Source organism: Rhinolophus ferrumequinum, chromosome 11, assembly GCF_004115265.2.
Source record: "Rhinolophus ferrumequinum isolate MPI-CBG mRhiFer1 chromosome 11, mRhiFer1_v1.p, whole genome shotgun sequence".
NCBI lineage: Eukaryota > Metazoa > Chordata > Mammalia > Chiroptera > Rhinolophidae > Rhinolophus > Rhinolophus ferrumequinum.
The window spans coordinates 12,666,583-12,681,740 of record NC_046294.1 but is presented as its reverse complement, the minus strand read 5'-3'; the positions used below and the strand labels follow the sequence as shown (position 1 = coordinate 12,681,740).

General features: G+C 38.8%; 1 protein-coding gene across 1 annotated transcript; it reads left to right on the top strand.

The window, feature by feature from the left end:
* Positions 1-719: 719 nt before the first annotated feature.
* LOC117029631 (olfactory receptor 4B1-like) lies at positions 720-6,134 on the top strand. The gene is given in 5 exon segments (XM_033118859.1): positions 720-788; positions 5,409-5,637; positions 5,640-5,660; positions 5,663-5,788; positions 5,791-6,134. Coding segments are annotated over 5 exon segments (789 nt in total).
* The last annotated feature ends 9,024 nt before the right edge of the window (positions 6,135-15,158 follow it).

Below are 15,158 nucleotides of genomic sequence, written 5' to 3'. Positions count from 1 at the left end.
AGCTTATTTAAACAAAAAGTGTTTTAGATCCCTGTAGAAAGTATATTAGAAAGGGTGACATGACATAGATTGCTTTGCAGGTATAATACTAACTGATGAATGTTATTTCTCAGCTACTTAGACACAAATCAATAGGCCTTGCACTCAGATCAATAAAGCCTATTTTTGCACCATTGAAGCCAGTCTCGTAACCACAGAAACTATTTACCAAAGAAGGAACTGTTTTCCACTTACCTAGATGAAGAATTTCACCAATATAACCAACAACTTTTATGCATTCTCATGTCAGTTGGGGACCAAACATTTGAAGAATCCCACCAAACGTGCTCATTTCTAAGGGATACCTGGGGAATAATTAGCAGGGTTATTGCCATTGTGAATTCTTTTTCTAAAATCACATTGGTAATTATAATAGAAGTACTGTTAATGTTAATTTGAAGAGGCAATTTTCACTCTCAGTAATGTTGGGGTTGTTTTTAATGACACTTGAAATCCTGCAAAGGACCTCCTTTATTGTGGAGGTTCCTTGCAAATAGTTCAAATATTTAAAAATGTAACTGTTGCCTTTTAAATTATTTCAAAAACCACATGGAAACTCAAGAAATGTTACCTGTGGTTGTCAGTACTGAAAATGGATAATTTTTTTTTTCTCATGGCATTGAAGGATGAGCCCTGTGGAGGGTTCTGTAGGACTTGGTATTAGCAGGTGCTCTGCGAAGATGGAAGGACTTACAGATGAGCATCTTATGTCAGAGAGCAGCAAGGGAATGGCAGAGCCATCCCAGTTAGTAAACATAAGTTCTCATCATCAACTTAATTAGTCCTATATATACTGTGTGTGACAGTTTCACTAAAACAATGACATTTAAGGGTTAGTTATAATTTGTGGCACTCCACTAATTATAGACTCTACATTTTGTTCTGCACTGCAGAAAATTAATGACTCCCATATTTGCAGAATCTTAGAGGGAATCTTGTTACAAATTATATCCAATGCAAAGATCCACTCTTAAGTCAAGACTGAAAAATGGTCAGATAACTTCAGTTTTATTTCTAAGGGCAAGAATTTCTCTTCAATCCACTGTGGAAATTCTAACTATTCAGGAACTCTCCATTACAATGAGCTCAGATCTCAATTTCTTTTTCCCCTTTATTTGCAGTGTGAACCTTCTACTTGTGTGCACACAAGAGTGAACTTATTTTGTCATTTGGGACAGTTTAAGGACAGAGTTGGTGAAATGCAAGTTAACTCTTTTAGCAAAAATGAGTCATTTTAGCATAATATGGTCATACTGAGAATTTAACAAATTTTTTACTTACTATGTTAATGATGGTAATGAAATAATTTGAGAAATGTTTGAAAACTTTACTACATAAAATAATTTTCTGAATATGTTTCCTTTACAATTTACATTTAAAAATACATTTATTTAGAATTTCTCCCAGTAAGTATTAAAAATACCCATTCTCTTCCCCTACTCCTAGTCTTCAGAGAGGCAAGTAATAACCTACCACTAATTGAATGATCTCAGAACCTATGGGCAGAGGGGTTCAAACCTCTAAGGCTGTTGTAAAAAGGGACTATTCTCCCCAGTTACAGTACCATTGCATCTGTGGAAGATCACTTTCAATCTTTGCATACTTCCTGGGACTTCGCTCCACTCTTTATTGTGATTCAGAATATCCCTGTTGGTATCCAGGAGAGGTAGACGGCAAGACAGGATGAAGGGGACCTCTCTTAACAGAATTAGCTAACTGTACTCATTATTCAAGTGTTCTAGAAAAGCACAGCTGTGAGGCATACACATACAGTTGAAATTTAACTTTTTAACACCAGATCAGCTGGTATATGGCAAGTGTGATATTGGCTGTCAGTTCTAGATTTGAGTTTACAAAGACTGCACTGCAGAAGAAATTGCTTTTCTACATCTGATTTTATATTATCTGATATCAGAAAAATTACAAAACTTTGTAGACAACTGATTAGACATCTCCCATGTATGGATGCTGCTGAGAGATGAAAGAAATTATATATACATACACACACAATTTAATAGCCTCTGTTACTTACTTTGAAAACATCAACTGTCCAAAAACCTTCCACTTAAGGTAGAATGTGATGACTATTAGCAGTTTTTTGCTCCCACTGAGAACTTCTAAGAGAAACAAAATGTAAATTGCAGTTACCACATAGAATAGAAACTGTTAACTTCCATTTTCAAGCAAGAAACTAAGAACTAAAACCATACCTTGCTGTCTACATTAACATGACTTCACTATTATTCTGTTTTCATTAGCATGACTTAATTTTTACCAGGAGGTTTTATATTTTTTTTCCCCCTGGGAAATGTTTTGATTGCTCATTACAGAAATTTCCTGAACAATCCCTGGACTCTTCAACAGAAAACATCAACAGACAGTTTACTAAATTCTTTGAATCTCTCACCACAATATCCTTGTCTTCTTGTTTCCACCAGCCAGGACTGCTGTCTCTTGATCTCTAGCTAATCTTAATCAAACCCTTGCTTTGAAAGATCCACCTTAAACCAAACTTTCAATTCTTAAATTCTTTCCTTGCCTCCTGCCCTTCTCCCTAGAAACAGCCAATACTCTGTGAAGTGGTGTTCTCCCTTACTAAGGTAAGTAACAAACTCAGCTTTGTCTTATCAACTGGTTGTGTTGGTATATATAGTTGAAGTATATATATATATATATATATATATATATATATATATATATATACACACATACATGTATATATTTGACGCTGACAATCATTGACCACATTTCTCTGAAAATCGAGGCAATCTGGCATCTAAGAATACATGTGTGGCTTGTGGAAGAGGGCTTCAGCTGGGCTCAGAGAAACTTGCAGTAATCTTTAATTCAGAATTAATTTTGATGTATCAAGTTGAGCATCATGTTTAATTTTTTTCAAATGGCAAACCAATTATCCTAACATCTTCTTTTGAATAATTTACCTTAGTTCTACTTTTATATGATAAATTTCTATGTATGTCAGTTTCTGAGACTTATGTAATAATTCATGAAGTTGTATCAAATTGTTTTAATTAACATAATGCCCTCATGATCCATCTATGTTGTCTCAAATGGATATAGATATATATATAGATAGATATATTTTTTTAATATATATTTCTTTATCCAATCATGTGTCAGTGGACACTTAGATTGTTTCCATGATCTGGCTATTGCAAATAATGTTTCAATGAACATGGGGCTGCAGCTATCTCTTTGAGATAGTAATTTAATTTGCTTTGGATAAATAGTGGAATTGATGGATCATATGATAGTTCTATTTTTAATTTTTTGAGGAACATTTCACACTGTTTTCCACATTGGTTGAACGAATACATTTTACCAACAGTCCACGAGGGTTCCCTTTTCTCTTCATCCTCTAAAACACCCAAATCTCTTGTTTTTTTCACATTCTAACAGGTGTGAAGTGATATTTTATTGTGGTTTTGATTTGAATTCCCTGATGATTAGTGATATCTAGCACCTTTTCATGTATCTGTTGACCATGTGTAGTAAAGTGTAATTACTAGCTAGAAAACACAACTGAAAAACATTTATACTAGACAAGGATTTTTGAAAATAAAGAGCACATAAAAATGTGAAAATATTATACAAGGAAAACCATATTAAGTCCACTGGAGGATTTACATACAGAAATGCATGTATGATTAAATAACATGCTACTGAATAACCAATGGGACAAAGAAAAGAGAAAAAAATATCTGAAGACTAATGAAAATGGAAATACAACATCAAAAATTTATGGGACGGATAATAAACAATTCTAAGAGTTAAGTCGATAGTCATAAATATCTACACACTGCCATTTGTAACAAAATGGATGGATCTTGAGATAAAAGTTGAGAATCATATGACTTCATTCATATGTGGGATATAAAACTGAATGCAACAAATGAACAAGACAAACAAGCAAAAACTCACAGATACAGACAACAGTTTAGTGCTTATCAGAGAGTAAGAGGGAAAGGAGGGTGGGAGAAGAGGGTAAAGGAGGTCAAATATGTGGTGATGGTAAGAGATTTGACTTTGGGTTGTGAAAACACCACCTGTTTGGTGTTTCTTGAAAATTTCATTATGAAATCAGAGATAAGGGGAAAAACAATAGGGATAAAATTTAGAGTTGAGACTTGAGGTGTTCATACTTTTTCATCCCTATTCTGGTGTGTCAGAAGTAGTGAAAAAAAATCTCTACTATAGCACCTTAAGCTAGAGAATATTGTTTTGAATCACATGATATTGTTAGCTTGAGGTGTGTATCATGATCTGTGTTTCTTCTGTATAGTCTAGGGGTTTATACATATATTAGAGGTGCTCAGTAATTATCTGTTCTAGGGGTGTAACTCAAAGAAATTTTCACTGTTGTTACCGTGTACTTCTCCTGCTGACTACCAGCTGGAATTAGAACGAGCTGGTTGACTAGCCAGCCCTAATAGTGCTCTCGGAGAATAGTCACTTTGAGTTCAAGAGCTCTCAGAAGTTGGAACAGTAAGGCAAGAGGTGTGAAAGTCATAGTGAAGTAATGGAGACAAGCTAGTAAATTGAATTCTCTCCACAGTATTTGAGCATTTGTCATATAAATATAGTTATTGAAACTGCAATACTGGCAAAAGAATCTGGCCTGAATAAATTGAAGACTGGTATTACTCAGTGAAAAAAAGCTGTACAGAGACAGTTTGAAAGGGAATCATTAGTGGGAAGATGTTTCCCCAAGGCAGAGATGAAAGATACAAGGAATTTAGGGGCTAAAGCATCTCATGAGGATTCCCCAGTAAGAAAGAACTATCAAAATGCAATGAAGACAATAAAAATATAGACCTTAATAACTCCCCAAATTTAGAAAATGTTGTGGTGATTTAGAAAGAATCCTGGCTGAAGTCAGAAAGCTTGGTTCTGAGTCCCAGAATTCACTACTTTGTGTGTGATTCTGGGGAAATAACCATTTCTTAGACCCTTGATTGTTTAATATATAAACTCTCGTTATATTCTTAATTTGTGTTGCTGAATGAGTACATGTTGGTTAAATGAATGGTATTGTGATAAATGTAGTATTGTATAGTGGTTTACACTGCCCTACGTGCTATAAATCAGTTGAATTAGTGTTACATCAGTGTTTGTTTATTTCAGTCTTTCAGCTGCTAATGTCCAGCACACCTGACTGGATTCTATAGCAAGTATAAATAACATGACTGAGTTAATTATCACCAGTCTTTTTCAGGATCCAGAGGGGCAGAGAGTGTGCTTTGCAGTGTCTCTTCCCATGTACCTGGGCATAGTTGTGGGCAATGGCCTCCTTGTTCTGATGGTCAACATTAGTAAGAGTTGGCGTCCCCCATGTGCTTCTTCCTCAGCTGGTGGAGATCAGTTACTCCTCTACTGTTGTCCCTAAATTCATCACAGGCTTAGTATTTGCCAAAATTAAAACTATCTCACTGGAGGGCTGTGTGGCTCAGATCTTCTTCCACTTCTTTGGAGTTACTGAGCAATTCCTGTTCATGGTAATGGGCTATGACCACTACGTGGCCATCTGCAAACCCCTTCACTATACAACCATCACGAGTCGGCCTGTGTGTCATCTTCTGCTGCTGGTGCCTGGCTGGGGAGCATATGTACTCCATGGTCCAGATCGTCACTGTTCAGTTGCCCTCCTGTGTTCCCAATGTGATTGACCACGACCTCTGTGCTTGCATCCCTTATTCAAGCTTCCCTGCTGACACTTCTGTGGAGGGGGTTATGTGTTGGCTGATGGTGGATTAATCTCTGTCTTCTCCTTCTTCCTCTTGGTGTCCTCCTATATCATCATCCTGGTCCACTTGAGGAACCACTTTGCAGAGGGGAGGCGCAAAGCCCTCTCTACCTGTGCCTCTCACGTCACAGTGGTCATCTTGTGCTTTGGACCCGCTGTCTTCCTCTATGCACAGCCCTCTTCCCCGTTCACTGAGAACAAACCAGTGGCTGTGTTCTACACGGATGTCACCCCCATGCTGACCCCCATCATCTACACCCTCAGAAATGCAGGGGTGAAAAATGCTACAGGGAAGTTGTGGAGGAAGGAAGTGAACTCAGGGTGGACCTAAAGAGAAAACATGAAAAAACACTCATGAGAACAAGTTGACCAAGTGTGCATTCTAATTTTGGTTAACTACGAGTATAGGGAATAGTACAAAAGTTAAACTATTAAGTTTTTTGTTGTTGTTGAGTTTTGGATGAGCCCCTTATCCTCTATGGTATCATGGCCTTTTCATATCTATCTGTGTTTTGAAGAATGTTGAAAATTGAGCCACTTTTCTCCTTTTCTTCAGTGGTCCATAGTGTCAAGTGCATAGACTTCAGGTACGGATCGCCTGGACTGGAAACTCACCCTCTCATCTCCTACCTGTGCAGTCTTGGGTTCACTTACTTTCTCTCAGTGTCAGCTTGCTGTGGTATGTGGAAAGATGGTGGCTCTTGGAGACAAAAGTTGATGTTTTGCTTTTTTCCTCCCCATCTATGTGATCTTGTGGGAGTCCCAGGAAGGCTTGTCTACTTAATTGGTATCTGGCTTCTCTGGGAGAAATGAAGGCAACAGCTCCATTTCAGCCTGAGTGAGATAGCCTACAAAGCAACCTCAATTCAGACCAAGATTTCCACATTTTAGATCGGTAAACATATTCTTTATATTTCCTTGATAACTTTACCTTTAGACTTTGTTAGTGAATCAAAGCTCCATTAGCCTGTGGTAACTTGTGCCAATGAATCAGTTTTCTGACTGGAAAATATTCAGAAAATGCCATCAAGAATTGAGGCAACCAGGTAGGTTGACTGACTTAATCTCTATGGGTTCATGCTTTTTGCTTTCAAAAAGAGGAGCTGTTTTTTATACTAGATATCCCCTCATATATTTTATCTTCTGTGCTATTTATAGGACACTCACACTGATACTCTGATTTTGAAATAAATGTATTAGCAGATGGTTGAGTCAGGAACCAAATAGTTATACTAATGTCTGCTGTGTTCCCAGTCCTGTGTAAGATGAGACGGAGGTTATAAGAGATATTTTAAAAGACTACAGAAGTTTATACCCTCTAAATGTTGGAGAAATATGACAGATGTATGTGAAACAACTAGAGAATAATTTAACACTAGGTGACAAAATGCTAGAGTACAGATCTCATCACCAAGATATGAAGTCTGACAAGTTTTCAAACTTGCCACCATGCACTTACGTTGTCAGCACTGTACAAACAGCTTGATAAGTTTTCATAACCTTGGTATATCAGTGTCTCACAGCTGTGTTCTCGATGTGTGGTGGTGTCTTGCTGAGTGATATTTATTATTGTGTGTTTTTGTGTGCTGTTGGGAGAATGTCTGAGTTTGAATTAGAGCAATGAACAAACATTAAATTTCTTGTTAAACTTGGCAAGAGTTGAAGTGAAATCAGGGACATTTTAGTCCAAGTTTATGGGGATAATACCATGCAGAAAACGGCAGTGTACAAACGGATTAAATGTTTTTCTGAGGGGAGAAACAGACCCTCACACACAGCAGACCAAGTAAAATCAATAGAGAAACAGGAAAATCTTAACTGAAAATCTTGGCATGAGAATGGTGTGTGCAAAAATGGTCCCAAAGGAGCTCACCAATGAACAAAAGCAAAGGAGAGTCAAAGTTTGCCAAAACTTTTTGGAGAAGCAAGACAATGTTTTGGGCCATGTTATCACTGGTGATGAAACATGGGTGTACCAATATGACCCTGAAACAAAGTGTCAAAGTGTACAATGGAAGTCATCCAGTTCTCCATGACCAAAAAAGTTCTGTCCAAATCAAGAGTCAAAATTATGACCTTTGTTGATATCAGAGGGGTTATTCATTATGAATTTGTACCAACTGGACAAACAATTTACCAAGTTTACTATTTGGAAGTACTGAAAAGACTGCGTGAAAAAGTTAGATGAAAATGACCTGAACTTTTCGCCACAATTCATAGCTCTTGCATCACGACAATGTACCAGCTCCCACAACACTGTCTGTGAGGGAGTTTTTAGCCAGTAAACAAATAACTGTATAGGAACACCCTCCCTACTCACCTGAGGTAGCCCTCAATGAATTATTTCTTTACCTGACGATAAAGGAAATATTGAAAGGAAGACATTTTGAGTGTGGTAGAGTACACTCTTGGCTATAATCCTTCACCTCCCTGTTTCACACTGTGTGATGTTTCAGTCCATCTCAAAAAAGCAGCAGAGTCTGTTTTCCTGATTCCTCGCCCATCACTTACTCATCTTGCTCTAGCTAAAAGAGTAACGCCACTTCTAAGACTACACACGAAGAGGACTATGTGTTTCCCACTAGCTCTCTTGCCATTGCCATGAGAAGAGCTTCCCCAGGTAGCTGCTGCACCCTCAGTTGGAGTTCCAGAATGAACACATGGGAAACGCCAACTTCATGGGGGCCAAGCCCAGCTCCATCCATAGCATAGAACAAAAACCCCAGCAAGCCCAGCCTAGACCAGCGAACCTCCAGCCAAACCACAACGCATGACCTAAATGATTACTTATTGTTGTATGATGTAAATATTTTGTGGTTGTTGAGAACATTATTGTACCAGTAACAAGACAACATCCAGGGTGAATGCCCACACAGACATGGTTTTCTCAACTGTTCTTGGTAAATTGTGATTCCCATTTCACCAAATACTCTAGTTGCTGTCTTCCAAAACCATCCCAGTTATCCAGGCATCCATCTTAAGTTGTGGCACAGTGAAATGTCATTCTTACATCCTGTACTTCTTGTTTTAAAGCCCTTCAACATCATAATACTGGGTGATTTTCCAAAGTAGCTATGTTGTATTATTGGGTTTTATTGAATTTGTTTTCAGCTGAAAACCTAGGTTCTTTCTAAATGAACTGCTGGCAAGCCAGTTCTAACACCGTGCTACATCTTTGCAATTGATTTCTTTTTTTAACCTAAGCACAGAAATATACATTTAGTTTAGACCTTCTCTTGTTGATTTGGAGCTACTTTTTTGGATACTATTTCTTAAAACCAATATACTAATTATATTTCCTAGCATATTTTATATTTCTTTATCAAGTACTTCTTCTTGACATTCATTCAGGACATTCAGGACATCAAGGGTAATATGACGACAGTTCTGATGGCCATTCCAGAAAAAGAGTTCCAAAATTGCTTTGAAGGGTGGACTAGGCACTGGCCTCGGTGCATAGCTTCCAAAGGGGAGTACTTCAAAGGTGACCATAGTGATATTTTCAGCAATGAGTTATGTAGCACTTTTTCTAGGATGCGTTCACAAACTTAATTGCAGACCTCATATTATCTTGCAAAGCCTTCTTTCCTTTGCAGGCCACTTTGGCTAGACCCCCTATATTATATAGTGCCCATCTTTGTCTTTTAATGTAGTCTTCATTTTAAAGTCTATTTTGTCAGAGATAAGTATTGCAACTCCAGCTTTTTTCCTTTTGAGGGTCTCTAAGTTCTGCACAGACCTTTTGTTGAATGGACTTTTTTACTAATCTAAGATTTACCTCAATTTGTGTGTCTGTGTGTAAGACACTTGATCCCTGGAGATTTGCATATCTGAGAAGTGGTTTTCCCAGGGAGCCATCCATTGGACTTGTATATCTAGCACTTAAATTTATTCTGCATTTTGATTGGTAATTAGTACTGATTGGAGTAGAACTATGTTTGACTGAACTAAATAAGGGTATACAGTGAATGTATTTAGAAGCTTTGAGAGGCTAAGACTGCGGGTATGTATGTTTTATAATGGACATGGACCTAGCTGCAGAAAGGTACCACTTTACTATGAACTCTCATTTTCACGTGAGTGCAGAGAACTTTATTTAGTCAAGTCTAGGTTATTGTAATCCAGTAACTTCAATTTTAAAACAGTTCTATCCACAATGGAAGCACTTTCTCTTGTCTCCCGCTCTTTTTTCTAAAGGGTCATTTTGTGTTCCCAGAGGCTTCAGCACCTGCCTTCTGTAGTTGATGGGTCCACCTGCTCCTTATCTTCCTTTCGTTACAATCTAGCTCTTTGCTTTAGAGGAAATTCATTGCATCTGTTCCTCAGCAGAAGCTACAGATACAGGTAGTGTTCCAATGAAAATTGTGAGTGGGAGACAAGAGGTGCCAACTCAGCTCGCATTATGTTCTGCAGGTTAGTGAGTTGACGAGATGTAGCTATATGCCTATTCCTTGCCCAGCAGTGATTCTCCACCACAGCCTCCATGAATTTGTGTATCTCCCAGTTTTTTTCCTGTAGTTGATTTCTAATTTCATAGCACTGTGGTCAGAGAAGACAATTGGTATGATTTCAATTTTCTTAGATTTATCAAGTTGTGACATAACATGTGGTCTATCTTGGAAAATATTCCATGTGCGCCTGAGAAGAATGTGTATTCTGCAGCTTTAGGGTGAAATGCTCTGAAAATATCGATTAAATCCAACTGATCTAATGTGTCATTTAAGGCCATTGTTTCCATATTGATTTTCTATCTGGAAGACCTGTCCCTTGTTGTCAGAGGTGTGTTGAAGTCCCCTACTATGATAGTGTTACTGTTGATCTCTGTCTTTATGTCAGTCAATATCTGTTTTATATATTTAGGTGCTTCTATGTTGGGAGCATAGATGTTTACTGGGGTTATGTCCTCTTGTCGGATCGATCCCTTTATTATTATGTAGTATCCATCTTTGTCTTTTAATGTATTCTTCATTTTAAAGTCTATTTTGTCAGATATAAGTATTGCAACTCTAGCTTTTTTCTCATTTCCATTTGCATGAAATATCTTAGTCCAACCCTTCACTTTCAGTCTGTGTGTGTCTTTTGATCTGAGGTGAATCTCTTGTATACAGCATATACAAGGGTCTTGCTTTATTATCCATTCAGCCACCCTATGTCTTTTGATTGGAGCATTTAATCCATTTACATTTAAAGTGATTATTCATAGGTACATAGTTATTGCCATTTTAGTAATTTGTTGTTAAATTGTTGTCATCTTTCTTCTGTTTACAGAAGCTCTTTTAATATTTCCTGCAATTCTGGCTTGGTGGAAATAAATTCCTTTAGCTTATTCTTTTTTGGGGAAGCTCTTCATCTCTCCTTTAATTTTAAATGATAGTCTTGCTGAATAAAGCAATCTAGGTTGTAGGCCTTTGTTTTCCATCACTTTGAGTACCTCCTGCCACTCCCTTCTGGCCTGCAATGTTTCTGTAGAAAAGTCATTTGATAGTCTTATAGGAATTCTCTTGTATGTGACCCGTTGTCTTTCTCTTGCTGCTTTTAGGATTCTCTCTTTGTCTTTAACCTTTGGCATTTTAACTATAATGTGTCTTGGTGTGGACCTATTTGGGTTTATCCTAGTTGGAACTCTCTGCACTTCTGGGGTTGTATGTAGGTTTCTTTCACCAGGTTAGGGAAGTTTTCGGACATTATAACTTCAAATACGTTCTCGATCCCTTGCTCCCTCTCTTCACCTTCTGGTATTCCTATGATGCACATGTTGTTGCGCTTGATGTTATCCCAGAGGTCTCCTAAACCATTTTCACTGTTTTTTATTCTTTTTTCTTTTTGTTGTTCTGTTTGGGTGATCTCTGCTAACTTGTCTTCTCAGTCGCTGATTTGATCCTCTGCTTCGTCTAACCTGCTGGTAATTCCTTCAAATGTGTTCTGTATTTCAGTTATTGTATTCTTTAGTTCTAACTGGTTGTTCATTATGATTTCTCTATCCTTCTTTATGTCGTCACTAGCTCCTTAAACATTCTTATAATCAGTGTTCTGAACTCTGTCTCTGATAGGTTGGTTACCTCTATTTCATTTGGTTCCAATTCTGGAGGTTTCTTCTGTACTTTTATTTGGGACATGTTTCTTTGTTTCCCCATTCTGGCTGACTCTCTGTGTTTGCTTCGATGTATTAGATAGATCCCCTAGGGTTCTTGGTTTTTGCTGGGTTATCTTCTGTAGTATGTGTCCTTTATATTTGACTTACACCACTTCCTTCTTCTCCTGTGCGTGTGCTCCAAAGGTGACTCCTGTGTTGTGTATATTGTCCTGTTAAAGTTGAGCTTTAATTGCTTTTGGGTAGTGTCAATAGTTGGAATTGACTACTAGGCTGACTAGTTGTGAGACTTGGCTCTGCCTACAATTGATGATCTGCTGTGTGAGGGTTGACCACTCAAATAAGGCTTGGCCCCTATGGCCTCTTGTTCCTACAGAGAATTCCCTCTGGGTGTGTCATTTGTAGGTCAAACCCGGTAATACTCTGTTTTGGTCTGGAGTTGGCCTCTGGGTGTGTTAAATCTTGTGCCTCTTGAGCTGGGCCCTGGTGTAGGGCAATTTCAGAACAAAGCAAATCACCAAGCACAATAACAACAACAACAACAACAACAACAACAACAAAGAAAAAACCAAATACACTCACATGTAAAAACAACCGATAACCCACTCTCAACACAGGCAAAAATATCAAAAATACAAAAACAAAACAAAACAAAAAAAGCAGTGCCGGTCTTGGCTTAAGCCCACCAAGTAATCTCCAAGTTGTCCTCTGCTGTACCAAAGAGTCCTCTGCATCTTGTGCAGGCAGAGCCGGTCACCTGGTGCCCAGAGTGACCCTGGGACTGCAGTTTTAGATGAGTGGACCTAGGGGGTCTGGATGGTAGTTTTTACAAAGTCAGTGCAGTTTCTGCCCTTGCCTGCACATATGCGCATTGAGAGTAACACAACCAGCCCTGTGCCAGGTTTCCTGAGTCTTAGGGCACTTCTTCTGTGTGTGTGTGTGTGTGTGTGTGTGTGTGTGTGTGTGTGTGTGGAGGGCAGGAGATTTCTGAGCTGCTGAAAGCCCAGAGCTGCATCTGACACCTGCTGCTGACCACTGGATGTGTCTTCCCAGGTATAATTGCCCTGCCCTAGGTAGGCCAGAAAAGGTCGGGGCTGGGGATGAAGGAGTCTTCTTTCTCCCAGCCCAGCAGTGTCACACTCTTCACAGACTCTTCCCTGGGTCAGAGCTGCAAGCTGGGTCTTCCCAGACCCTGAGCCCTAGGGCTCCTCTGTAATCTGACACTACTCAGTTCAGGGGCCAGTTTGAGTCTCTGGAAGGGTGTGAGTAGGAATGCGAGAGTGGGAGGAGGGGCCCAGGTGTGGTGTTTATGTCCTTTGTCCAACCTTGGGTCCAGCTGGTGGTCTTAGCTGAGGTTACTGCCTCAAATGCTGGATATGCTGCTTTCTCAGCAGGAGAGGTTAGCTGTGGGATGCAGGGAAAGAGCCCACCTCCTGGCTCGTGTGGGCTCTGTTCTGTCCTGGGACCTCCTGCGTCTCAGCAGCCATGGATGCGAGCAGCATCTCAACTCTGCTCCCTTCCCACTTCCCCTGCTCGCCCAATTTGCCCACCTTCAAGTAATTCCCATATGAGTCTCAGCTGTTCTATGTGATGAGCAGAGAGAGAGTCCTTTGATGGGATATAGATGTTCAATTTGTGGTAAGTTCCGGAGGAGAACTCAAGAAGACCACCTCGCTGCCGCCATTCCTATGATGTCCCACAATAAGCCATAATTTTTTATCCATTCCACTGATGATGGAGATTCAAGATGTTACCAGTTTTGTGCTATTACAAATATCTCTGTTAACACGCTCAGTGATGTGTCTTCCAATGCACAGGTGCTCAAATTTCTTTTAGATTTATACCTCGGAGTGGACTTTCTAGGTCATAGGTTACATGTATATTCGACATTAGCTGACAAGCTCCTGTAATTTTCTAATATATACTTGGAAAACAATTACACATTTGCATTGGCAGCATATGAGAGATACCATTCCTCCATATTGACAACAAACACTTGGTATTAACACTCCTTTTGATTTTAGCCATGTAGGGGGAGCATTGAAGTAGTATGTATTTTTAATTTTTATTAAACATATCAGGGTGATATTGGTTAGTAAAATTATATAGGTTTCAAGTGTATATTTCTAAAATAAATCGTCTGTATATCGCATTGTGTGCAGTAGTATTTTATTGTGGTCCTACATCACATTTCTCATATGATTAAAAAGGAGAGTTCCTCACCCCACTTGTATGTTTACTGGCCACTGGATAGTTTCTTTGCTGAAGTGGTGTTCACATCTCATGTGGCTTTCTGTCTTGTCTTATTGATTTGTAAGAGATGTTTGTATATTCTATGTAAGTTCTAGTTTTCTGAGAAGCAGAAGCTAAGAGAGAGTACGTGTGCAAGAGATTTATTGGGGGAAACATGGGCGAGGGAAGGTGGGAAGGGCCACCAGGAAAGATGCGGGTCTGACTCCTGGGAATGACAGCGGGAGAGGAGGAAGGTCACAGACTGCAATGTCGTTCTGAGACTCAGAAGTTTTTGAGTTAAAAGTGAAGGGTAGATAGAGATTGGAGTTTGGGGAATGGAATTTTGAAGAAAGTGGAAGAACGTTTTTAATGGTCCTTGAGAATTGGAAAAATGTGTTGATTGTTCCTCTCTCTGCCTATAAAAACCTACCATTTTGTGCAACCTCCAGAGAGGTTTTTATCTCCAAAATGTCTCCCTCCCATTCTCACTGGCACTGCCCTAGAGTGGGCCACCATTTGTTCCTGAATTTCTTCCTACTCTTTCATGTTCCTAGTTCCAGTTCATTATTATTTCATCCTCCACACTGAAGCTAACAGGTTTTATAAAAAAGAAAAAAAAGAAAAAGAAAAATGTGTTGATTACAGACATATTGTAGGATTTCTGGGCAATGTTGATGGGTCTTTTGAAGTTGGTGACATAAATTTATAGCTGACTAAATCCTCTCAATTTTGTGACTTTTTCTAGAAGCTTTCAGGGAACAGCTTTGGAGAAAGCTAAGAATAGGATTCACTTAGTATTGAGAAGATGCTGCATGCATGTGCTGAACAGGCAAGAGTATTGAAAATGTAAGTGGTTATAAATTTTCTGGAGGAAAATTTGCTCCATATATCAATAAGTATTGAACAGGTATATCCCTGTCAGTATTTATCAGCATTTAAAAAATGTAAAATGAACCCAGCCATTCCATATGTTTGATGTTGTAATTATTTTATTTGCTTATGTCCTTGCTTTGTTTTGGAAGTGGCTACTGC